The sequence below is a fragment of the Rosa chinensis genome, chromosome 5, assembly GCF_002994745.2.
Source record: "Rosa chinensis cultivar Old Blush chromosome 5, RchiOBHm-V2, whole genome shotgun sequence".
Taxonomy (NCBI): domain Eukaryota; kingdom Viridiplantae; phylum Streptophyta; class Magnoliopsida; order Rosales; family Rosaceae; genus Rosa; species Rosa chinensis.
Window position 1 is genome coordinate 37,207,618 of NC_037092.1, and position 27,286 is coordinate 37,234,903.

Below are 27,286 nucleotides of genomic sequence, written 5' to 3' on the forward strand. Positions count from 1 at the left end.
AATGATGTTTATAATCATATGATTGATGTTATGGTCCCTACATTCACATGGTGATTGAAGGAAAAAGTTGTAAAGCCAAAGCTTCTGTCGTTGTGCTTTCGGCCATTGCACGTGATTAGGTTTAGATTGAACCGGATCTTTACCATCTCTATCCATATGACATGGACAAGCTTATAGTTAATCCCCGATCAAATGCTATTATCTCTCTTTGTGCCTGTTACATATGATTGAGATATGGTTTTGTTGACAGGGGTGAAGTTTAATTCCAGGGGACTGTTATGGATAACACAGCAAAACCATCCTTTGCCCTTCCCTGCTATTTTGAATTTCTACATTTTAAATGTGAGGCAAGACTTCTTTGAGGCTCATGATAAGAAAAAACGTACATTATAACACCAAAGAGAATACAAACATTTGTTTATCCCAACCATATTAGATAGTTTCATAACATCAAAGTGGCACTTCTATTACTTCGTGTGCTCTGAGGTTGATATGCCTCCTACAGATCCATGCAATCTGGCCATCGTCTCGGTACCTCACCCTCCATAAGCCAAACTTCTCTGCAATATCTTTTCCAGTTGAGCATCTCCGCTCCCTTAGGAAATCCAGAACCCACTGCTGTGCAGTTCTTAGATCTTGCTGGATATCTCTTGAGCTTTCTGCAGCCCTGCTTCTGTTCCTTCCCTCCATACGCCCAATTGCCACAGCTCCAACAACTCCTGCTGCAACTGCCGTCCCTGCTCCTGCGCCTGTTGCTCCATGAAGGAGGGAAGAATCGGCCAGGTGCGCAACTTCCCTGCTCAAATCAGGTATCATTTCACCCATACCAGCAGCTAGATGAGCTCCTATCTTGAGAGCAAATGTCAGCAGTTTCATGAACTTTGTGGTGTATGGTGCCAAGGACTTCACAGTTCCGTTATCGACCTGCATCATTTCACACCCCATCTGATCTTCCACAACATGCATTTCTCTTCGGAACTCACATAACATGTGGAGTCGAAGAGCATTCATTCCAGGAACCATGTTGGTGATCAATCTCCTAGAGTAGTTTTCTGTTCTGACAAAGTAGAACATGTTGGGCACTTTCCTCTCTTCAATTTGGACATTGTAGGTCACAAGGTAATTCACTTTGCGGTGAAGCTCAGCAAGGAGTCTATGCTCATAATATCTCAAACCTTGGATCTCCTGTTTCAAGTCTCTGATTTCTTGTTCAATGATCTTCAGTCTCTGCAGAACTACCTCAACCCCTTTGGCAATTCCACCAAAAGTTGGTTCAACTGTTGCAAGCTCATCACTGGTGGATATTGTGTTCTCTGCTCCATCTGTGTCGCTCTCAGGTGGGATTTGCAGTTCTTGAGCAAGGTTGTATAGGTCATGATATCTGCGGTGCAGTACTTCTCGGAAGTCATCATCTGATAGGAGGTCTCGGGCAAAGTCAAAACCAGCTCCCATTATTTGTCTCCCGAAATCTGAGATTGGATCCCATGTGTGCTGGTAATCATACATGCTGTCTGCAGGAACAGAAAGCAATGCCTGTTTCAGCTGTTGCAATGAAACACATTGTATTTTCCTGCATCTAGGAGGTGTGAGGTTTCGGACACATTCTGGCCGCATCACATTTTCAGTCAAGGTGATGCCATGGCAGAGGCTATGAATTGCTGGTATTATAAGCTGCTGGATGACTCTAAGTGTTTCTGTCAGGTTCTTGGTGGAGCATGCAAGAACATCAATGTAGTAACCAAGCTGTCCTCCCAGTTCAACTCTGATGTAGATTCCATTGATATTTATTGAGATTAGGTGCTTCTCAAGACTGTAAGTTGCTCCATGTTGGCTTTTCAAGGCTATGACTTTGTTATGCAGATGCACCTGTGTTTGCAACATACAAAGTTTGATGAGAACATAGATTTGTAACTGCACAGGATGTTATCACATTTCTAGTTTTAAGGTAAATGAACCTTGAACCTGTACTTTTCACATTTCTAGTTTTAAGGTAAATGAACCTGTACTTTTTTCCCTTGCATAATATAGATATATCTGTGTCGTGTCTGTATTTTTCATATGCTTGATTCATATGACCCCTAGAGTTTGGGTCTATATATATTAGTGCTTGTCAATGTTATATAATCGATAGCATTTAGCTAAAATCACCATGACTCATGTGGCATGGAACAATTATAACAGCAAAGCAATAGCAAGATTTTCTCATCAGTTTGTGCTTAGACACTTCAAAATAATTTTCCTTATAGCTTAAGAAAGTTAAGAGAGAAATATCAACAAGAACTGAAATAAAAATGAAAATAAGGATTGGGGTAAGTCTTACCTGTAATCGAGGAAAGAATCCCGGTGTGAGGAACATGTGGCTTGAATCATCACATTCAAGATGCCTACCTGCAAAAACGCATTCAGGTCTGCTTAACTGCCATCTTTGTGGCTTTCCTCTGCCTTCTTCAAGAAGTGAGGGAATGAATAGCAATGAGTTAGGGTCTGATGGGTCTTGTTGGTAACATAGTTCGAGTTTAAGCATCATCCTCACTAGGTCACTAGCCTCTAAGTTATCAAATATCTTTGAACCCATTCCAGGAATTGGACTCTGTAGACTTCCTCTAAGAATTTTCTCCAAATCTTTCCTGCTGATGAATCCATTATTCTCTGAGGAGCTTTGCTTTCTTACATCTAGTCTTATTAGTTGGCCAAGCACATCACCACAGAACCACTCACAATCCAAGATTAGAAACCCCAGTTCATCAAAATATATTAACTCTCCTATGTGATGAAGGCAAGTAGCTACAGCTCGTCGCCTCTTTTCCATCTTCGGTCTGTTATCATGTCTTGACCGAATTCTTAGGGACGGAATCTTCACTTGGCATAGCTCATCAAACTCCTTCCACTGCATGGCTGGCTTGTTGTAGTTCTCTGATCTCCAGTCTGATAGCATTTGCATAAGATCATTGCAAAGCTGATAGATTCTCGGAACTCTTTGGAGAACCGTCCTGCTTGTCGTTAGAAGGTGATGAGTGAGTTTACTCACTGATGCTGATGATCTTGCATCAACTGTGAACACTGTTGGGTAGAAGTCAACAAATCCCTGGAACTTGTCTCGCAACATTTGGATTGAGTTTACTGCAACCAGCAAGTTCTGTGATGGCTGATTGACTTTGTCATAGTGCGTGAGCACGATTGTCACATTTGGTAGCATGCATTGCTGAACTGCTCTTTTTGAATTTGACACTATGAACCTGAGCCAGTACTGGAGGTCCTCTTCTATCTCCATTGCATTCTTTGGCTCTCTATTGTTTGTTTTCCTAAATAGACTGGATACTATGAGAAAGAATGATGCACTCCCATGCCCCGGAAACATGAGATCATGGAGGGAATAGAATTCATGCTGACCAGCAAGATTCCATATTGAAATGTTCGTGTCGTCATCTTTGAATGTTTTGATCTTCACTCCGACTGTTCTGACCGCTTGCTCAACTGGGTTCACTAGAGATCTTACTTGGTCCACAAGGGGAAGCTTTGATGAATAGAAACTCTGCAATATTGTATTGCACAATGTAGTCTTACCTGAAAATCAAAATACAAATTTGTTTTTCAAAAGCTAACAAGTACTTGAGGAAATCAACTTTGTAGTCTAAGTTGGATGATTACCTGCATATTCTTGCCCACAGAAAAATACCCTACAACTCTTTGGCACTGTAAGTGGCATGTCCTTCAGCAAATCTGTTTCAGGTTCTGCCTTCCCATTCTGACCCAATCTTTGATAGAGCCCATCAGTCTTTCCTGAATTTTGCAGTGGTGTTCTCGAAAGATCGATATCTTCAATCCAAGGATTTACCTGTAATGTCTCCATGATTGTTTGCAGTAGGAACTCTCCTTGAACACCCTTGCAGCCCTGTAAAGATAGGTGTCTCAAGGAGGCATTCTTCTCCAAGCTCCTGAAAAGTTTGACAAAATCATCTGGTCTTAAACTCTCATCATCGTATATCCCCAACCGAGTCAAAGTTTCATTGGATGTCAGCATCTGTAAAATGGCTGCAAGTCCCTCCCTTCCAATCTTTGTTCTTCCACCTCCAAATGTCACAGACTTTAAAGTAATGTTTGCTTGATATTGCAGTGCAGAAAACCGGCTCAAAGGACAGAGTAAATGCTCAACTCCTATACCCCCAAATCTGTTTCCATCCAAATACAAGCTCTCCAAACTCTGGTTCTTGAATAGTCCAGCTGCTACATATATGACTCCCTTATCTTTCAGGCAAGTTTTCGACAAATTTACCTCTTTGAGGCTCTGGTTTTGCTCCAAAACCCATCGAAACTCCTTGGCCCATCTTGACTTCAACCGCACTCCAGTCATGTCGAGTGACTTGACAGTTGAGTTCCAGCCAAGAGCACAGGCAACCCTGCATGCACCTGAAAGGTCGAGCCTGTAAATTCGGAGTGTGCTATTTTCAGGTAGAAACTCAACCACCTTAGAACTCTTTTCGCCATTTTCTCCACTCCACACATGAACTTCCATAGCTCTATTCCTTGCTAAAACCGCAGAGATAAGTGGGGTTGCTGTGATTGAATTCGAGTCAAATATTGTCAACAGCTTCAGTGTTGAGTTCACTTCAATCATCTTTGAGAGCTCCTCTGCTCCCTTGGAGCCAATAGAGTCTTCCCATATCTGTAACTCTTCCAAGCTATCATTCACTTTAAGGGCAGAAGCAAGAAATCCAGCTCCCACAGACCCAACATTTGATTCAGTAAGCATTACCTCTTTGATCACTCCATTTCTCTTCAGAATTTCAGATAGCTCTGATATGCACTCTCTTCCGAATCTGTTTCTCCGAAACATGACTGACTTGATGTTTGAGTTACACTCAAGCAACACAGCAAGATCACGCAGTTGTTGGAGCTCCCATTCGATCTGGTGGAACTCCAAGTTTCTTAGAGACAATTGGATTGCTTTGGATGTTCCTAAAACTATGAGGAACTGAGGAAAGTAAGAGAGGCTGTCTTTTGAAATGTTTATGTTCATGGAGTTCTCGGTTTCCTGGTAGCAGCCAGAAGAGGGTTGTGAAAGGTAGAAGGAGATGTTTTGTAGGTCGAGGCTTTCGGATTCGAGAGCTTGCAGAACCCATTGGAGATCTTTGAGGTTCTGGCTTGTTGCCATTGTTATTTGAGATGTAGGAACTCTTTAGAACTCAGGAAACTATGCATCTACCTCACAAGATATATAATAGTGAGGTAAAGTTTATTCTTTTTCGCTGTGATGGTCCAACTTTGGCCTCTAATGTCTGATTGGTAAATGATTCATGTTCTAAACTTACAGCTGAAGATTTATGTTGTACCTTTAAGCAATCTTGTTATACATTACATGTGTGAACATAAACACACCTCTACTGTTTTGCATTGAAACTGCATGGTGGTGCACCAGTAATCTCTAAGAGCAAGTTCACATGTTGGCTCACCAGGTTACCCACTATTCACTGCTTTTTAGTGTTAATTTACACCCTTTGGGTCACGGGTGATTCAGAAAGTGACTCTGGGTGACCCAGGGCACGAAGTACACTGTGCCGGTGATCCAGATGGTGAAATTCACACTAAAAAATAGTGAATAATTGGTGACCTGGTGACCCAATGAGTGAACTCGCTCTAAATAACACTGACACGTGGCATGCTCTATGTTTGGACTGAACAGGTTAGAACAGATGGAAAAGGAAGTGAGGAAAAGTGGGACTGTTCACTTTGTTGACATTTTGGGCAGTGAGCAATGCTCCATTTCTCTTCTTTTACACATTGAAAAGGACAGGGGAATCCAATAAAGCAGATGGAAAAGGCCGTTTAGTGTTGGGAGACAAACATCTCCTTAATCAGGGGATCTCAAATTAGTGCGATTCCTACTGTTATAGTTTGAATTTCTTGTCTTTCTATCATATCCGAATGCCAATGCAAGTGTGCAATACTAGCTTACATTGTGCACTGTCCAGGAACCCAAGAGAGAAGCAACAGTGAGAGTAAGGAAGAGTGATGAAATCACCATCCCTTTCCACTTTCAAACACTCCAAAAAGGCTTAAACCTCAAATGTATTCCGATGGTGAGTGTCTGAGAATCTTGACTCTATGGAGGAAAGGAAGAGCTCAAGTGACGTTGAAAAAGAAAAGAAAGAGGATGAATTCACTGATATAGGTTGAAGTTTCAGAAAGCAACCACAAACAAAAGAGTAATATCAGAGTGTTTTGTAGGCTTGTATTTTAAAGAAAAAAAAAATCAATATCAAATTATTTGTGGTGGGAATCCCAGTTGACTAGTTGGGGCATTCATAGAGAGAAAAATAATAAATCCCATACTCCATAAGAAATATAAGAGCCAGCAGCTTAGCCAGGCTTACAGTAATTAAAAGAAAAGCATGAAGAAAACACTCCTATCTCTTTCAACATACTATTCTCACCGTCTCGCAGGAGATGCACGGTACATAAAATGAAAGTGTCTTCCTGAGTATGTATCCGCAGTCTGATTTTACACCTCAATCAAATTCCAAGAAAGGAACCTATGTAACAAAATAACAAAAATCAAACCTTACACAAAACTCCATGCTGAATATGTCTACTTCAAATCAAGGAACCCCATTAGAACTGCATGATCAGATTCCTTGTAAGCTCAAAATCTTTATAAGGGAGATATATAATATTCACAATCCGTCACTGTTTGACTGGTTTTGCTTCACTACGATCACCCTCTTGATACTCAAGCAACAAATCTCCTAAGTAGCGATTCCTGAGGTACACAGCAATAGAACAGAAAGAGGAAAATAGAGTGAATTCCATGAAATAGCAAGTACGTATCAGCATAAGACTAATTTATAAATGTAAATGTTCAGCATTGTCTGTGTAAAATCTAGAAAACTGCTTTAACCAACTTTGATGTTAATGGCAAAGTTGATTAACATTATGGATGGCCAGAGACTTTTAAAAGTGTAGGTTTGGGTACTGCACACTGATCAACAACAGCATCTTAATAATAGAATAGAAAGAGGGACAGAAAATAAGCTGCAGAATACTTTTCAAATGAATAATTAAGGAAGAATCGTTCTCTCTTAGATGCATAAATATGCATGTAATGCATGCTATGAATTATATCAATGGGAGCACTGAAGATGTTTCTATCTCGGGTTTAAACATTCATATTGTCTCATATGAATTATTCACTATCCAGAATGATCCTCAAACTAAAAATAAATAATGTACAACGCAATTAAATCCTTCAAACTTCATACCAAAAGCTCTTCTTTTGGAATTAACAAGTTCTTTGTACAAAGTTAGTGTAAGAAGACAACTAAAGCTTATTTAAAGGAAGTCAGGAGTGTTACCTCTATTTGGTTGTCTACTGGTCACACTGTAGCTTCCAATGTAATCCTGAGAATAATCCTGAGAATTACTGGCTGTGGCACCTGGGGCAATATCGCCCAGACCATAACTAAATGTACTAGAACCATCTAGCTCAGGAGTGGTGGAGCGCCAAGTTGAATCACCATGAACTGAACCACTATGGTAGAAGTCCCCATAAGACCCCTCATAACCAGCAGTTGATGTAGGAAATGATGATGTTGGGGATATACCAGTGCCATTGATTCTTCCATAACCTGCTCCTTCAAACCCATAGCTGTTACCTCCATTCCTATAATTACTGGGACTAGTAAAGCCAGATAAAGTCCCTCTACCTTGAGTTGAAAAAGAACTGGGGCCCAAAGTCGAACCACTAATGCCAAACCCCCCATTTGCAGAGCTCAAGTAAGCTGCAGTACTGCCAGGATTCATGGCATTGTTGATGCCACTGTTTCCCCAGACATTCCGAGTAGGTGAGTTTACTAGAGAGGTGGTCCTTCCATTACCGGCATTATATCCAATAGGATTAGTGTACCTGTTTGAGTTGCCATTATAAGTGGGGCTCAACATCAGTGCATATCCTAGACTATTACCGAAGTTGGAATTCCCACCATAGCTTGAGCTCAACCCTGGCTCCAAATTCATACCCATTCCATATCTATTAGTGCCAATTGGAGAAAACCCACTACGACCACTAGAAATTGGATTGAACCTGTTATCCATACCGACACCAAAGCCCCCAACTAGGCTCATATTATAACCCTGAGCATAACTGTTAAGTAAGTTATTGGCCCTACCTGGACTATAGTTGTATCCTATCTGAGGGCTCCGGAGGGGCCCTGGGGATTGCTCTTTGGGGACTGCCCTCTTGACCTCAACCATCTTACCATTGAGTTCATGGAATGTTTTATGCAGAACTCTGTCCACTGCGTCCTCCGAGTCATAAGTGATAAAGCCAAAGCCTCTAGGCCTTTGGGTGTTGTGATCATACATTACTACGACATCAGTGACAGTACCAAACTGATCAAAGTATGTCTTAAAGTCATTCTCGGTGACTGTGGATGCTAAACCCCCAACAAAGATCTTTCTCGTGCGTCCAGGACCAGGAGAACTATGTGCACCCCCAGTTCTGTTTAGCATGTGCTGATCCTCCTTAGGAACAGCCTTCTTTGCTTCCACCTAAATTCAAAACAGCATAGTTAGCAAAACAATTGATGGGTGACCGCTAAGCATCAACATTTATCCGACGCAGATTCCAAAATCTAATCGCATTTCAACTTGATTCGTATCTGGTGTTATATAGAGTTTACGCATTTGAAGTTTATAGATCCTATAAACAAATTTCATAGAATACCAACTTAAGCACATGCTGCAAAAAGATAAATGCAACACTCACTGTGCGGCTATCGATCATGTGCTTATCCTTAACGACCCTATCTGCAACAGCAGGATCAGCAAAGACAACAAAACCAAAGCCACGAGCACGACCGGTTGCCCGATCCCTCATGATCACAGCCTCCACCACCTCTCCATAGTTCTTAAAATATTCTTTAAGCTGTTCCTCATCTGTGTCCCAAGAAATCCCACCAATGAAGATCTTGCCGAGATCTGGTTCCATCCTTCTATGCAATAAAAATCCAATAACCCAATTCAGCTCAAATAACAAAACACTTGGAAACACACACAATTCATCACAAATTGAAAAGCCATCAATGAAAGTTCACAATTCAATAGGAAAGCCAAGACCTTTATCATTAGCAGAGTCTAATCCAAAGCAATACACTACTTAATGTCCATAAGAGCAAACCAAACAGATTAAAAAAGCAATCGAACTCAGAAAAGTGATTATCTAGATTTACCTTGTCCAAATTCAGACAGCAGGAGATGTAAAAATTCAATCTTGGAACATCAGACCTTCACCAACAATCAGATCAACAGAAGGATTCCTAGCAAAACCCAAACAAATGAAAAAATCAGCATAGGGATCAGAGACCCAATACTCAAAAAACACAAGATCAAGATGGAAACTTCACCATTCAAGGAGGACCCAGATAAGAGAAAATGATAAAAACTAAGATCTAAGAAATGGAATATAAGTAATGGAAACAGAGGATGTGGTGGTCATCCTCCTCTCTCTCTCTCTCTAACAAAGGCTGGCTCTGTCTCTCTCTATCTCTCACCCCTTTTCTATTCTATCTTTCGTGGCTATTCCACTTCCTCCTTTTTATAATTAAATAGGGGAGAAATATAAATAGAATGTGAAGCTGTAGGTAAGGGACAAATTTTTATAAATAGACTGACAAATCATCTGGTCTAAGAATATTTGGAGGAGCCATTCAGATCACAGCGGATGTTTCTTTGCTCAAATGAAAGACGATAGAATATGAATTCCAAAAGAAAAGCATAATGACAACATTGGTGCAAATTACAGCTCCTATTGATGAAAGGAGCATTTACCACACCATGTCAAAGGTCTCATCTTTGTTTACATTCTACTATTAGACTATTAGATGATTTGTTTATAAATGTTTGACACCTTTTGAGAAGTAGGGATTAGGGCTGGGCATGTAGCCCAAAAAACCGAAATCCGACTCGAATCGGCCTGGGACCGAATTGGACTATTCGGGCTTTTTAAAAAAAAAAATTGAAAGTTATTGAAAGCCCGACCCGATACTATTATTAAACTGTCCGGGCACAGGCCTAAGAATGTGAGAAAAAAAAAAGCCCAAAGGACCGATATCATTGGTACTTCGACATATGTCAGCATATTACTCATCCAGAATCAAGCTTACCATAGAGTTGCAGCAGGGGATTATGAACCCAAGTAAAACCTAAACGCACCGTCTATCCCAATTCTATATTTCGATCAAACCCTAGCCTCTCTCACGACTCAGTCGCAGCCTCTCTCTCTCTCTCTCTCTCTCTCTCTCTCTCATTCTCACTCCCCAGTCCCGATCTGATCAAATTCAAACCCAAGCAAAAAGATTCCCGATTCCAGAAATGCTATGAACAACTCTCTCATCGCAGCATCTCAATCCCTCATTCTTTCTAAATCTAATTGCAGCCTCGTTTTCAGTTCTCAACCTTCTTTTCTACTTCTTCTTCTTCTCGCTTAGAGGGTCTGTAGCTTCAATCTCATCTTTATTTGCTTATTTTTGCTTTCATTTATAGAAAGAAAGATTCTCACTTTGTTTGCTTACTTGCATGTTAGGTGCCTTACTGACTATGGCCACTGATGATTTGAGGATGGGGAAAGAAATTGTGCCAGCATCTGGAAAGAAAGAAGAACAGCAGCTTCCAACCAAAGTGAACAAGAGAAAGAGGGCGGAGAAGAAAGTCAAGAAACCAGTGCAGCCATTAAAACCAACCTCAAGGAGTTGGGTCTGGAAGCACTTCGAGAAGTATGAGAATCCTCTGTACGAGACAGTAGATGGAAAGTAGAAGCAGGTTGGCCATGAATTACGAGCTAAGTGTAATTATTGCTTGAGTGATTTTGCTGCTGATTCTGGTTTTAATAGCACTAGTACACTTAGTAGGCACGTTGAGAAAGTATGCAAAAAGTATCCTGATAGGTTAGACTTAGAACAAACTGTTTTAGGTAGTGATCAAATAAAAGATGCATCTTTAGCTATGAGGAAATGGTCCCCTGATGCTTGTGACACTGCTTGTTGTAAGATGATTGTCATGGATGAGCTTTTATTTTCTCACGCCGAGAAAGATGGATTTAAACACTTCTGTGAAGTGGTTGTGCCTGTGTGGAAGGTTCCTTCTAGGCGGGTAATTGTTAAGAGGTTTTTTGCATTGTATGATGAAAAAAAGAGAAACTAAGGTTAGAATTAGCCAAGAACAGAGTCTCACTCACAACCGATACATGGACATCGATTCAAAATGTAAATTACATGGTTTTGACAGCACACTTTATTGATCATGGCTGGAGAATGCACAAAAGAATCCTAAACTTTTGTGTCATTCCCAACCACCAAGGCACAAGCATAGGAAAACTTTTAGAGTCATGTTTGGTTCAGTGGAAGATTGATAAGGTTTTAACAGTGAGTGTAAACAATGCATCGGCTAATAAGGTAGCGATAGATTACTTGAGGAGGAAGATGGGCGGTTGGGCTATTCCCCCTGTTTTGGGAGGCAGTCATTTACATGTTAGGTGCCTTGCTCATGTTCTAAACTTGATTGTGAGATCAGGTTTGACCATTTTAGATAGGTCAGTGACTGCAATAAGAAATGCTGTGAAGTATGTGAGGAGTTCTCCGGCGAGGTTGGATGCTTTTAAGGTGTGTGTAGAAAAAGAAAAGCTGGAAAGCAATAAAATATATGTGCTTGATGTTCCAACTAGATGGAACAGCACGTATTTGATGTTAAATACAACCCTAGCATTAAGAAAGGCTTTTGAGAGGATGGCAGAAGAAGAGGAGCAAAAGTTCAGTGTTATTTCGATGAGGATGATGAGTTTGATGAGGACAATGAATTAGTACAAGGTGAGGTAAAGAACAAGAAGCGTAGGAAGAGGATTGGAACACCTGATGGAAGTGATTGGGAGAGGGCAGTAGTCTTTGTGCAACTTCTGAGGGTATTCTATGATGTAACCCTCATAATTAGTGCATCGACAAAGCCAACTTCCCATAGGGCATTTCATGACATCGTGGCTATAGAGGGAGAGATAGATGCTCTATTTGTGAAGCTTGAAATGGCCAAGGGCAGCGAGGCAGAGAGGATTTTGGTTAGTATGGCTATGAAAATGAAATCTAAGTTCAAGAAGTACTTCAGTGCCATTGAAGATCTAAATCAGCTCCTTCTAGTGGCATTAGTTTTGGATCCCCGATACAAGCTTAGGAACTTTGAGTATACATTGGTGAAGTAGCTGAATTTTGATGTAAGTGTTATATAGAAGAGCAGGCATCTCAAAGAGCTTTTGATAAGCTTGACAGATTTGTATGCAGCCTCATCTAATGCTTCCAAAAAAAACAACAACAAAGAAGCTGCTCCAACTCCAAGTGATTGCTGCAGCTCCTCGGCATCGAAATCAGTGAGTGGAAAGATGGCTGAAATGTTTGCGGATTGGGAGAGGGAGCTCCAAGATAGTTGTGAAGTAGTTGTCGAGAGTGAGGTGGATAGGTACTTGTTAGATCCCATTGAGATGCCTCTAAAGAATGTTGAGTTCAATATCTTGGTGTGGTGGAAGCTCAATGGTGCCAAATATCCAAACCTACAAGCTATTGCAAGAGATGTTCTTGCCATTCAAGTATCTACAATGACATCGGAAAGCTGTTTTAGCACGGGGAAGAGGGTTATTGATCCCTATTGGAGTTCCTTGACTCTAAAATCTGTTGAAGCATTGATATGCTTGTAGAATTGGATCAAATCAGAAGATGCCTCTTCCATTGAATGTTATCCGACAATAGAAGAGATGGAATTCTATGAGTCAGCTGAAATAGGTACTATCATTTCAAGTTTGTGTCTTTTTTTTCTTTTGTTTAAGCTGCTGTGTGATGTCATTTAAATAAGCATGTAGTAACTGTTTTGCTATTATCCATAGAATATGCAAAGGAAAAAAATGCTGCGAAGTCCCCAAAGGGTACCAAAAAACAAAAGAAAGCTACTGTTTCAGAGCAAGGTTAGGATGGCAATGGGGAAGGTAGGGTAAGAGGATTAAATTACCATCCCCATACCCGACTTCATTCTCCATCCCCTTACCCGCCCCAATCCCCGTAATAAGAAACTGGGGATTCCCTGTCCCCGTTCCCATTGGGGATTAGGTTCCCATACCCGCCCCAATCCCCGTTAACAATATTACTAATTTATTATATAAAAATTCATACAAATAATTATTGATTGTAAAGTATGAAGTTAAAATCAAACATCAACATAAAATAAATTCTTCATTTCAATAAAACAAAAACAAATATAAGTCTCACTTAAAAAAAGAACAATAAAAGTCTGCATTCGACAAAAAAATATTCCACAATCAACTGCTTGGTATAACCTAACAACTTACTCATTCACTCCAACAAGGTGAATTGAATAATATGAAAAATATATTGACTTAATTTAAATATTGATAAAAAGATGAAGTTTACATAGATATTTATTTATAAATAATATCAAAAATATACATAATATATACATATATATATATATATGATAATTCTTATTGGGTGGGTATCAAAATACCATCCCCGCCCCATACCCTATTTCAAAATTCGAATACTGGGGATCCCCATCCCCGTTTCCCCATTTCCCCCGAATTTCTCCCCATTAGGGTCGAATACCCGATGGGGATTATTGCCATCCCTAAGCAAGGTTGATCTGTCTATCTTTTATATTTTATTGATGTTCATATTTGAAAGTTGAGTTATTGAATGTTGTTGAGACTTTGTGGTCATATTTGATATTACATTAGTACTTGATGTATTATTTTTTATTTTTCTGCTTAGTTTTGATGTTTGGTATTGAATTTTTTTTTATCAGGGAAGCATGCCATCAAAGCTAATTGAAGGTAGCTGTCTAAGCGTCTAGCTGTTATCTGGAATGAGTGGAATCAAGTTGCTGCTTCAGTGCTTCTTGAAGTTAGAACTTAGAAGCTTGGATAATTTGGAAGTTTGGAACATTGATATTTATGTTAACTTGGTTAAATTATGTCATTCTGTGTTTGAACTTTGAACTGTAAACTTGTAAGACCCCGGAAATTTGTTATTAATTTCTAATGGTTTCCGATAATTAATAAAGTGTTTGTTAAAACTATTTCGTGGTTCAAGGGTGGAGCGGAAATTATTTCGAACAATTATTCGCTCGAAATGCTTCGTCTCAAGGTTGACTTTTTATATGTTTTGATTTTGTGAAAACTTCCTTCATGAAAGTAATAGAGCACGTCGATATGAGTTCGAGCATATGCGGAACACGAAAATCAGAGTTCGTAGAAAGAAGTTATGGCCATCAGAAAAAATTTCCATTTTGGAATATATAGGAAAAATCCGAAAAAAATATCAGAATTTCTGAAAAGAGAAATATTTTCTCTCTTCTCTCTCCCGAGTTTTTCTCGGGTTGCCACCTTTGTCGGCTTATTTCTCCACCGTCTGGCCACCATTGGCCGTGATTCTTGTTCCTATCTCTTCGCCTCACTCCCATATACAACCCTATGAAGTTTCACGATGTAGGTCGGCCCGTGCATGACGCAGCAAGGCCGGGAAGTTTGGCGGCGATGCTTCAAATCACCTTGGTCGGAGTTCACGTTTCCGGCCACCATAGCAGGTGATTCTTAGAGGCTTTTGGAGCTCAGAGAATGTAGAAGGGTTCTCCCATGGTAGCTTGCAACGATTCGACTCGTGGTGATCGAATTTTGAAGATTGGGAATCCAGGGTTCTTCGGGTTTCAAACATTGCTAGGTAAATTGAGGCCAAATGGCTTTGATTCTGACTTTGTGCTAATTATAAATGTTGTTGGGCTTATTGAGAAGAAGATCTTTTGATTAGGAAGTTTTGTCAAATTTTGACTTTGAGCCGGCGCCGGCGCCGCCACTGTGGTGGTGGTTTCTGACCACTTCTTGCCACCCTAGGAACAGTTTATGTTCCTCTTTTTATTCTACACATTGATATGATCATTTCAATATATATTTTGTAATTTTTGGAAATCGTATGAGCAAGTTATGAATTTTCAAAGTTTAAGGGTTTTGGGTTCGATCGGTTTTTGATCCGAGAGGATTCGGCCGTCTGATCGACTTGTAATTTTGATAGATTGAACGTATAAGTATTCCGGAGACCTCGGGTGGTCTCAGATGAAGTTTCACCTCTATTGGCATTACTTTCTAGATTTTAGTGCAAATGGGGGTCCGACCATTAATTGTTTTCGATTCGTGGATTAAGTTGTGTCGTACATTCCTTAGGTGATTGACAGAGACTAGTCAATACCTTATCCTTACTGTAAGAGAAGATGCAGCGGGATTTTGAGGTGAGTAAATCTCACGTGGTTCATTTACGAACCTAGTTATTTAAGAGTCGGAATTGATTGATTATTATAAATCATTTTCAAAAATAAAGATTTGTTTGAAATAATATGAACTAGATTGACTACGGTTCATAAGGCTACGACTCACAGGTAAAAAAATGAATTTAAGTATAAAATGAATTTCTTGGTTTTAATACGTATAAACTATAGTTGGTATTAGTGGTCATTCCTGTGTGAATGACTACGTGTGTGTGTGTGTGTGTATATATATATATTTACGTGGAATATATATACTTGATGGTGTGACATTGGTGAAGTAATGATTGAGAGTTGATTGAATTGTTATTTCAAGCATTTCTCTTACGAGCATACAATTATCATGATGTGTTGATTATTGTGTAAAAGTGTGTTTTGCTTGAGGAAAGTATTTGAGTCAAGTGGACTTTTTAAATGTTTTTGGATCTAGTGTCACAAGGTGACAGACAATGATTCAATTAGAGCTCTAGTCTGTTTGCCAATGCACTGCTTGGGGGATAACTTTGTGTTATCATGCTCTTGAGTGCAATGTACTGCTTGGGGGATAACTGTGAGTTATCGTGCTTTTGAGTATAATATACTGCTTGGGGGATAATTTGTGTTATCATGCTCATGAGTATATATTTATAAAATAGAGTTTTGGTTGTCCTTTCTTTTGTCGTCCATGTGGGACTTTGATTTCAAATGAATTGTGGGGTTGATTTTGGTTACTTTAAATTACTCTTGAGTTGAATAATTTGAAATGGAATTAAAAGGGGGATTTCATCGACTTTAGTGTGAGTTGTTTGACTCCTTATTGATTTTCCTCTTCATTCTAATGGTTGATTTTAATTGTAATCTCCTGAACTAAACTATACGCAGGGATTACTATGGTTTTGGTTTGTATAGTTTTGGTGATTTCCTGAACTAAAATTCTATGCAGGAATTACCAGTTTTCATTTAGAATGATTTGATTTGTCATGGTTGTGACATGTGCGTTCCTTACAAGGAAAGAGAAAAGGATTTTGTTGTTGGAATTAATCGTTGTGTTGATTGTTGTTCTCGAGTTGAAGAGGTGTTGTTGTGGTTATTTAAGTTTACTCACACGAGCTTGCAAAATCTTACCGGGTTTGTCGTTTTCAACCCAGTGAACTATTCCACTGTGTAGGGGTTTTTGTGCAGGTCAGAGTAACAGTCATCGAAGCTGAGGGTTGGTTGCTGTTGTAGCTTGGGCATTGAAGTGTACGTTAGTTTTATTCTTCCGCTGTGTAGTGAGTGTGTTTACTTATTGAATTGTCATTCAGTTTAATTTGTAAACTCTTTGTAATTAATATGTGACTCTAAAGAACGAGTTCGTATTGATGTTGGTGAGCTCGGTTTGCTTTAGCGCTTAATTTTAATGAAGAATTTTCTATGTGTTTTCTTGTGTTTGTTAAGTTATTGTGTTTCGGACCCGAATTTCTTTATTTAAAATTCGAGGCGTGACAAAACTGCTGTGTTAATTTAATTTGGGACCTGGAACTTATTCATTGTTGATTGTTGAATGTTGAATTTGATACAAGTCTTCTGAGTGCATAGAATGATAGAATAAGATTTGGATATGGAAGAAGTTTAAAAAAATTTCCAGAAAGAAAGGCAGGTCTCCTGCTGTCTTTAGGCTTAAAATCGGGCCTGAAAAATACCTAGGGACCTGCCCGTTTTAATTCGGTCTGGGCCGGTTTTTGCAAATTTTTTTTGGGCCCGGCCTGTGCCCAGTCTTAGTAGGGATATTTTTTTAAAAGACTTTTTCCTTGTAACCAATATGCATCAACTGAAATTTTGAAACCACCTTTAATTTTTTCTGAATAAATAACTAGTGCGGCCGCCCTTAAGTTTTGATTAATGAAACCGTCGAATACAATTAGGGAGGACATTAAGCCTAAACCTTAAATTACACTAGATAACGTCCTGAAATGATATCAGGAGCCTCTACCGAATACATGTATTCAACCAGGCACCAACTAGTAAAGAGTGCTCTACTGGTTACTTCATTTACTTTGATATAGCAGTGAAATAACAGAAATATAACTCGATTACACGAAACATAATTACCAAAAACACAGTTTTCCTATTATGTTGTTGTCAAATGGTAAATTTGATGACACTTCGTTTCATCTTTTCAATGGAAAGTTTCTTCCATCTAAAAATGACATGCCGCCTCACTAGGCGAGATTAGGCACATTGAGTGCGTCGATTGGGACAAAGCCCACTTAGCCCTATGACATAGTGTCACTAATTAAAACCATAACATAAAGGAAAACCAAGCTAGGCCCATTAATTGGGCCCAGGCCCACATTCCAGTCAAATCAGTAAGGGGAGTCACGCAGTCCACCAGTCCGGCCCATGAAGACCCCATCACCAACCCTACCACCATCACCTCACACCTACTGGGTCATCACTGCCGTCGGGGCACCAGCAACCCAAATCTTGTGCCCGACTCAAGACTAGAGACAAGGTGCTTGGCTCTCAATTTTTAAAGTTAAAAAAGCTCAACCAAACCATATTATCACATCAACAACTCATAATTACAACAACTAGTTTTCCGTGAGTCGAACTCACAATCTCCCACTTACGAAGGGAAGACTTATGCCACTAGACCAAATGGTACTTGGCCTACTCTCGTGTTTTTTATCGAAGCCTTTCCCCCTTTGACATACTATTCGAATATGTTATTGGATTTCATCAGATAGTACTTCCCCAATTTGCTGATAACTTTCGTGTGTCATATTTAACGATCTCGATTGTTACTTATGTTTCCTCTAATGACCTTCTTTGGTTTCACAGCCTTTGATTAGGTGATGATGGGTTGTCGTCAAGTGGGTTCACGTTTGTTAATGGCCAAATTCTTGGACCAAGGTTGGTGGTTTTCAATCAGTAGAGGTGTTGGTTTCACCTTAGGTCTGCTCTGGTCATCACTTCGATCATTGGATTTTACAATTGCAGGCGACCTACAGAATTCTGGCATTTAAGGAGACCAAAGTTGTAGCAATGACTAAAATATCGAGAGTCATGAAAATATCGATTGTTCAAAACAAAGATATTTTGATGGAAATATAGAGAAAATATCGAATATCGATGGAAATTTTGCCAAAATTTTACATAAAAATTGTATAATCAACTAAAAATAGACTAAAAATAAAATATCAAAAAGATGTAAAAATTAATATCGGTGCTTGTGAAAAACAAAAATTTCTAGAAAATATTAAGGATATTTTAGTAGTGCATAGTTTCAATTCTACACCGCTGGTTAGATGGAATTTTAGGCTTGGCTTGGAATGTTAAACTGTGTTGGATTCTAGGCATGTATTAAGTCTTGGGTCCGAATTCAGTTTGGATCTCGATTATGCGTCTAGGCCCAATTTATTAATGTTGCTTTTGGACCCTAGTCGATGTTACATATGGATTTGGGATCCGTGTACTTCTTACCCATTTTCACTCAGGTCCATTAAAACTTCTCTTTCTCCTTTTGGGGCTTGAGGTTAGATTTAGCAATTTTTTTTCAAGCGGTGATCACTGCATAGCTTTGCATTTGGTAGTGACATCAGAGAAGTGAGTGCGGTTTGCTTGTCGGATGACTTATTCTTCTTCGTTTGGGTCTTGCCATCAAATTACCATAGGGTTTAACTCAGTACCACAAAGAGTCTACTTGTGGCTAACTACATTCATTCTTTAGTCACTTTCTCATTTGTTTTCTCATAAGAAGAGTTAAATGTTGGTTAGTGTAACATTGCTTTTGGATATCTTTCAATTTTAAACCTTATCTAACATTGTGTTCTAAGTTCAGTTCTCCACGCGCTAACCCTAATCTTGACTTTACCGCTATTGTTGTCTATGCTCGTTCGGCTACTCCGTGACGGTGGCATAGGCTTATGGCCCCAGCAGTGTGCGCTGAGTGCTACCGGACTGGTTGTTGGTGCAGGTGACCGGAGATTGGGGCTGGGTGGGTTTCTTTTGCCTCGACTGTAGCTGACGGCGATGTTTGCACATGTTTGCCTTGAATCCATGATGGTGGTGAGTGGTAGTGTGGCTGGGATACAAACCTAATCTTGTTCATTGGTTTGGGGTTGGATCTACTCGGATTTCGTAGCAAATCTAATGGAGGTTGGGGTGTGGCTTGGCTTCAGATTGAGTAGCAAAGGGTGGTGGTGAGTGTTTCGGTGTTGGGTTTGTTCTCTAGCTTGGTCTCTCAAGGATAGAGGTGGAGGTGGTAGGGGATGTAATCTGCTGGGGCTTTGCCAGCAATGTCTGTTCTGCGGCGGCGAGATGGGCTTGGGGTGCGACAGTGGTGGCGGGGCTGCCTGTGCAGTCGTCTTGGGCTGGGTTGAGGTTTTGGACCCTTCTGGCCTTACTCTAAATGTGGGCCCGGTTTGGGCCTAGGGTACTACTCTAGGTCCATTAGGTTTTGTTAATTATATTAAAGCTTTTAGTTATTTTTATGTTTATTTGGCCGTTGTTGAGTAAGTTACTACCTCTATTTGGTAGGACGCAGTGGGCTTGGTCCCCGTCTATGCACCTTGTGTGCCTTGTCTGCTCTAGGTAGGCGGCGAGTTCCTTGCTTGGTCAAATGGTCATTGCCGCCTAGTGGCATAGTGAAACTAAGTGTCACATGATTTATTTTCTGGTGGCAATTACATAGTGAGGAAGCTGTGTTATGGGTAATGATGCTTTTTTCTAATAGAGTAATCTTTCCAGTATGTCACCACAATTGTAAAGCGAATAGAGTAACCAATAGAGCACTCTTTGCTAGTTGGTGCTTGTTAGAATACATTATTTTAGTTGAGACTCTTGTTATTATTTTAGAAGTTCTCATGATGTTTGTTGTAATCTGGGGTTTAAACACCATGTCCCTCCCCCCCCCCCCCCCCCCCCCAATGTATTCTGTGGTTTCATCAATCCAGGCTTAAGGGCAGCCACACAAGCCCTTATTCAAATATATATATATATATATATATGTATGTATGTATGTATGTATGTATATACAGATTTTATCCAAAGCGAGGCCTCGCTTTGAAATTTCAGAGTGAGGTTAGGGTTACTTTTTGGTCTCATATCCACATCTCGACCGTTCATTTTTTAGGTATTAATGTATAGATCATCTATGCAAACTTTCAGCCAAATTGATGATCTTTAAGGTATCTAACTCGCTTAAACCAATGGACGAACTGAATCTGTCAAACCTGAACCGTACTAGCTTTAAGGCAGTTGTTAATGCCTTAATGACTATCAATTTAGCTGAATTTTTTTAGAGATGATCTATACATTTGTACCTAAAAACTGAACGGTCGAGATGTGGATATGCGACCGAAAAGTGACCCTAAACTCCAACCTCGCACTTTAATTTCAGAGCTATATATATATTATATGGGAAAAATTCACCAACGGTGTCTGGACACTTAGGGGACTTTCAGAATGATATCTGAACTTACAAAGTTATCAATGTGATACCTGGACTTATTTTTCGTATCAATGTCGTACCTACGGACGATTTCCGTCACGGCTCCGTTATCAGTAGGCACGCGAGGCGCACGTGATCAAAAAAATGAGGGCAAAACAGACTTTTTATACCCAAATCCCTCTAAAGTAGATCAAAAACTCAATTCCCTCCAAGGAGGGTTGAACGCCTAACCTCTCTCACACCCACTCAACTCCCCACCACTAGAGTGCAAACTTTCCTTTCCCAGATGCAATGTCTCCAAACTTTGTATTTATACTCTTTTTATGCGATACCGAATAATTAAACAAAATATATAAACCTTGGAAGGCGTGAGGTTCGAACCCCCAACCTCTCTCGGAACAACTCAACTCCCTACCACTGGAGCACGAAGAGTCCTTGATGCAATGTCTCCAACTTTTTTATTTATAACATTTTTAGGCAATACCAAATAATTAAACAAAACATAAACACCTTGTAAGACATGAGAATCGAACCCCTAATATTAAACACAAAACAGAATCTTCTCTCTCCCCCCCGGTGTATAAAGTATAAATATAAAGTTTGTTCGAAGTATAACAGCTGTAGCTCGTGCTCCAGTGGTGGGTAGTTGAGTTATTGTGAAAGAGATTGGGGGTTCGAATCTCACCTCTTGCAAGGTATTTATGTGTTGTTTAATTATTTGGTATCGCCTAAAAATGTTATAAATAAAACGGTTGGAGACATTGCATTAAGGACTCTTCGTGCTCCAGTGGTAGGGAGTTGAGTTGTTTCGAGAGAGGTTGGGTGTTCGAACCTCATACCTTCCAAGGTTTATATATTTTGTTTAATTATTTGGTATCGCATAAAAAGAATATAAATACAAAGTTTGGAGGCATTGCATCGGGAACAGTTTGCACTCTAGTGGTGGGGAGTTGAGTTGGTGTGAGAGAGGTTAGGGGTTCGAACCTCCTTGGAGGGAATTGAGTTTTTGATATACTTTAGAGGGATTTGGGTATAAAAAGTTTGTTTTACCCTCATTTTTTTGATCACGTGCGCCGTGACGGAAATCGTCCATAGGTACGACATTGATACGAAAAAATAAGTTCAGGTATCACATTGATAACTTTGTAAGTTCAAGTATCATTATGAAAGTCCCCTAAGTGTCTAGACACCGTTTGTGAATTTTTCCCTATATATATATATATATATGCCTCGCTCTGAAATTAAAGAGCGAGGTTAGGGTTTAGGGTCACTGTTCGGTCGCATTTCCACATCTTGGCCGTTCAGTTTTTAGTTACTAATGTATAGATCATCTCTGCAAGATTTCAACCAAATTGATGGTCGTTAAGGCATTGATAACTGCCTTAAAGCTAGTACGGTTTAGGTTGGACAGATTCAGTTCGTCTACTTGTTTGAGTGAGTTAGATATCTTAAAGATAATCAATTTGACTGAAATTTTGCATAAATGATCTATACATTAGTACCTAAAAACTGAACGGTCGAGATGTGGATATGAGACCAAAAAGTTACCCTAAACCCTAACCTCGCTATGAAATTTCAAAGCGATGCCTCGCTTTGGATAAAATCATTATATATATATATATATTGTGTGATTTAAATTAATCTAATAAAAAGTTGAATATCTTTTAACTTTAAACTTTATCCAACATTATGTGATAAAAAATAATCTAATAAAAGTTGGTGGATCACAATAAAGACACACAAGTAGACAATAAAGGCATACTAATCTACATTTGACGAAAAAAAAAAACCCTCTTTCGTGTAATTTTTTCCTTTTTAAAATTATTTTATGATATTTTTACATTTATAATTTATTATTTCTTATCCAATCATTCTCTTTACGTTTTTCTTTTCCTAAAATAAGCATAATAAATAGAGTCTTGTTGAAGGAAACCCACATTATGTATGCATGACCCAAACATGATACTTCTTCTAGTTTTAATAGGATAGAATATTAAAGATATCCTAATCCGTATTTGATTAGGATACCTTGTACAATTTTACTCCAAGATACTGTACATGTAGTCCTCTATATAAAGAGACCCCTATTATCAATGAAAGTATCCAAGTATAGGGTCTGAGTGTGGTGTGGTATTTATCTCTCTCTGGGTTTTGGAGCTCTTAGAAAGTTGGCACAATGAAGATCAAGGAAGAGAAGGATGATGTATTTGAAACATTCATATGGAAAGTCCACTTGCTTGAGCTCAAGCACAACCAAAATTACTCTTGCACTTTCACCATCGGTGGCCTTAAATGGTGAGCATATCTTCTCTTGTTTACATTTTGCTTTAGTTTTCATTATGCGAACATGTTAAAGATTAAAATTTGTTGTATATTATGTCATCATCATCTTTTTAGCTTTGAAGTTGACAAAGGAATTTCATGCTAGCCAAGCTTAGTGTTTTACCCATAAATTTTCAATTTTAGTAAATAAGCTTTTAACCCTTGGGTGCCTAATATCTTTTCGCTGAGAAGTTTGCAATGCATAGGTTCATATAACTATTCAATGGAACCTGTTTCAAGGGATCCACAGGAGGTGGAGAAACCTAAATATGCAAATGAGGAGATGGAAGAGGCTATTGAGGAGAAAGATTTAATGGGGGATGAGGTAGATGCTAGTGAGATTTCTGGTTCACTTAAAATGGTTTCTGATCTGGTTGAGGAAGTGATTACCTCAACTGAGGATATTTCTATTGCTTTTTATTTTGCTTGAGTGGGGAAGATCGACAAGAAACTTGATTCTTTGTAGTTAATTTATTTGTTTTCCAAGTAGCTAAGTTTTTTTTGTTTTTGCACTTATTCAAAAAATAAACCAGCCCTAAACCTTCCTGGCCCGTAGGGCCGAAGCCCGACCCGACCCTTGTATTAGGGCGGGCTGGCCCGACCCTTTTTCAAATAGGGTAGGGTATGGGTCATGCAAATGAAACCCGGCCCTACCCTACGGCCCGGCCTGATTGAGCCTGAAAGGGCCAAGCCTGGCCTGACTCTACCCTAAAATTTATATTTTATTTTTAATATTTTCTATTACATGATACATAGAAATGGAATTATGGAAATATATAATATGTCTATTAGAAAATGGGTATATACTACCAATCTATCCTAAACTTAATTAATGTATGAGGCCCATTTTACCTAGCCTGAGTCCGAGTCCAAGTCTAAAGTGCTCTAGGTCATCCAAGGATTGACCTAAACTTCTAATATGACTTCCTCATAACTCAGGCGGCAGCCATTTGGAGAGAGAATTCGCACAGAGCCACCGGCCATTCCCAATCTGCTGCTCTCTTCTTCTCTATTCTACTTCCCCAATCTTCTTTATCCCACCAAATCTTAACCGCCTTCCTCCAAAACAACCCCAAACTCAATTTTGATTAGGAACTTGAGCTGATATATATGATTTACTCAAATCAATTGATCAACCTAACAGAGCCATGTTGTCGAGGAGATGAGTTGAACTTCCGCGTTTGAGAGCTTCTATTATCTCAGATTCTCATATCAAGATTTACTCATTGAACCAGATTGAAACATTCAGCTTTAAGCTCGACCGTATAGAGAAGGATCAGATTCAAAGAACTGAATACGTTTCCAATTCAGATAGCAGCTAACCAATCCAGAGTTATTTAGCACATTTGAGTGGTGATGGTGGTTTTCTGGTTTTCTAGTTGGGTTGAGAGAGAGAAGGAAGAAGAAGAAGACTCCCAAATGCAAAGAAGACTCTTTGTGGTTTGGATTTAGCTCTCATATGCCGGCATTGGAGTAAGACTATCTGGTAAGACTATTTCTGTTCCTGGCAAATTTATTCTATATTTGGCTGTTGAAAACTGAATAATTATCAAACTGTCTAGTTGGTATGTATGTTGGTATATGTCCAGTCTATATTCAATTGGTATATATGTTGAATCACTAAATGCTTTATATCCTTCATGGCTTCATGCTAATCGACCCATAATTTTCAAGCTGTTCAGTTGGATTGGAGCTACATATATATATATATATATATATATATATATGTTGTTGAACTAAAGTCAGACATATGTCCAGTTGTATTTGTATGTGACTCAAAATTTTTGCAAATTCTCATTTAAATTGAATGAGTACTGATCAATTAGGAATCTTTATCCATAATTGTAGGAAATTCTGAGTCTAATAGCATGGTGGAAGTTCATTGACATAATTGCAGGAACCTTCAAGTCCACAAGAATGATTTATTTTGTAATTTTTTTTTGGAAGAAGTAATTGTTATCATCAGACTGCTCTTCATATATGTGTTCTTCTCAATGCTTTTGAAGAAGTTTCTGTTTCACTCGATCTAATTGATATCACTAGACATTAGACACACTTTCTTAAGTTTTAAGGGACTTCTATTTAATTGCATATATTGATTTTTTTTTTTTTTTACCTTCCAGTTTGAGTTTATTTTAAGTAAGCCCGACCCGACCCTATCTAAAAGGGCTGGCTCGGCCCGGCCCTTTCGGCGCTTGCGGAATGGGACTTAAGGGCGGGTAAGGGCTTACATATTGAAGCCTCAGCCCGACCCTACCCTAAGCCCTAAAATTTAGGGTAGGGCTGGCTTTAGCCCGGCCCATGGTAACCCCTACTCTATATGATGGTTTTTCTTAACATAACTTACAGACAAACCATTATTGTGTACTGCTTGTTGAAATGCATAATGAATGACATTTTCAACTGAAAAAAAAAAACTATTCCAATTAGTTAATTAGTAAATATCTTGGTATTAAAAGTTAAAATGAGTTTAAAATAGAAAAATGTAGCTTAAAATCAAATATTAAGAATGTGAATGAGAATGGACTCTTTCTAGTATTATTATTATTATTATTATTTTAAGTAATTCAATGAGAGAATAATTACATAAGCATAATAAATAGAGACTTGTTTAAGAACAAGAGAATTTGGGAGATAAATACGGTGGGCCATGAGACTCGGCTGGTCCCTATGTACCTTTGCCCTTGATGGTGTCCAACTTAGGCCCATTTTGGCCTTGAGGTCTAAGCAGCTTAAGCTGCTTATTCATTAATTTAAGTTGGATTAGGTGTTTGGTAAAACAAGAGGTTGTTCCTCCCACTTCCCAATGTTATAATTCAGAAGCTGCTAAAGTGATGCTTCTAGATTAAGAAATTTCAGAAGTTGAGACCATTTATTGGCTTTACCTAAATTGCCCTCATCTAATTTGTTATATTACATGATATCATCACCTCTTACACGCTCTCGAGTCACGAACTTTATTATGGACTTTCACCACATATCTGCAGAAAAGCACTCATTACAATCTTATTTGGTAAGGCTATATGGTTATTAGATTTCATGTGTGAAAAGTCAATCGCTTGAATTGGGAATTGAATGTTTTTGACATTTTGATTTAGGGTTGTATATCTGATTCTTGTTTATCTTCTGTTGTATTTTGGGTTTCATCATCTTAGGTGGTTTCTTGTCTACATGATGAATAAATTATTACGGGTTCTCTAAAATTAGATTAGGTTTTTAGATTAAAACTTTCAAAATAGAGATTTTGTTTAGAAGTTTTGATGAAACTATGATCACACAGGTAACTGAATTGAAGAAAAGGGACTATTCTGTTGCAATTAGAAGAAGGTTGTATCTGCTTCCTGATAACCTAGCAAAGGTAAGTACGATCTGCATGTTGTTAATTGCATATGTTTAGTCTCTTGTAATACTTTGAAATATGGGTACTTTCAGTGTTTGTGGAGTCATGTGAATGTTATGTTGGTACCACAATTGCATGATTGACTAATAGAAGGCTAGTCAATGATTTTTCTTTAGAAGACACAAAATTATTCTTTGTTTATAACTTAACAAGCTCAAAATAGATTTCAAACGAGTTGCATTTGCTAAATAGAATTTCAGGATTTTATGATCTACTAGCCTCTTGGCATGCGCTTCGCGCTTGCCAATCTGCTTTCATTAAAAATATATAAAAAAAAAAAATAATAATCAAAAATTAAAAAGTCAAATTTTTTTTGAAAAAAAAAAGGTGAAATTTTAAGAAAATAAAAAAGAAAAAATTGAAGGCAGCATAATGGTTTCAAAAGTGGGAGTTTTTTTCCTTATCTTTTGTCTATCATTTCTTAGGGAAATAACTGATTTGATTTATTTACGATTTTAACCTTCTAATGTAATTTTTATTTTCTAAACAATTCAATTAACAAAAGGGAGCTTCTATTCATACCTCCAAAATTGGTATTTGAACCTCTCTCTTTTTCCAATTTATGGTTGACTTCGTCAACTCATGTCAAATTACCAATAAGGACACAAAAGAGGAAAAAAACCTCTCTTTTTTCTGAAAATATTTTTTTTAACCCTACCCCCCACCCTTACCCTTCCATGATGTTAGTGAGGTTTGAATCTGTGACTTCCACATATCGGTTATCCTAGATAACCAACAGGCCAGTGGCCACAGCTCACTGACAAAAAAAAAAAAAAAAAAAAACTCTTCTTACCTCT

At 38.7% G+C, this 27,286-nt stretch overlaps 2 protein-coding genes across 3 annotated transcripts; both read right to left on the reverse strand.

The window, feature by feature from the left end:
* Positions 1-343: 343 nt before the first annotated feature.
* LOC112164898 (protein TORNADO 1) lies at positions 344-5,274 on the reverse strand. The gene is made up of 3 exons (XM_024301250.2): positions 3,649-5,274; positions 2,321-3,564; positions 344-1,866 (listed from the first exon to the last, which is right to left on the reverse strand). The coding sequence occupies exons 1-3, from the start codon at positions 5,150-5,152 to the stop codon at positions 451-453; spliced, it is 4,164 nt and encodes a 1,387-aa protein (XP_024157018.1). The 5' UTR covers positions 5,153-5,274; the 3' UTR covers positions 344-450.
* Positions 5,275-6,305: 1,031 nt separating this feature from the next.
* LOC112164900 (heterogeneous nuclear ribonucleoprotein 1) lies at positions 6,306-9,660 on the reverse strand. Of its 2 annotated transcripts, none has more exons than XM_024301252.2 (5): positions 9,399-9,660; positions 9,225-9,311; positions 8,762-8,984; positions 7,350-8,544; positions 6,306-6,757 (listed from the first exon to the last, which is right to left on the reverse strand). In XM_024301252.2, the coding sequence occupies exons 3-5, from the start codon at positions 8,981-8,983 to the stop codon at positions 6,744-6,746; spliced, it is 1,431 nt and encodes a 476-aa protein (XP_024157020.1). In that variant the 5' UTR covers position 8,984; positions 9,225-9,311; positions 9,399-9,660; the 3' UTR covers positions 6,306-6,743. The 2 variants fall into 2 exon arrangements, with proteins under 2 accessions (XP_024157020.1, XP_024157019.1); XM_024301251.2 differs by having other exon boundaries at positions 8,762-8,987; positions 9,399-9,654.
* Positions 9,661-27,286: the final 17,626 nt, after the last annotated feature.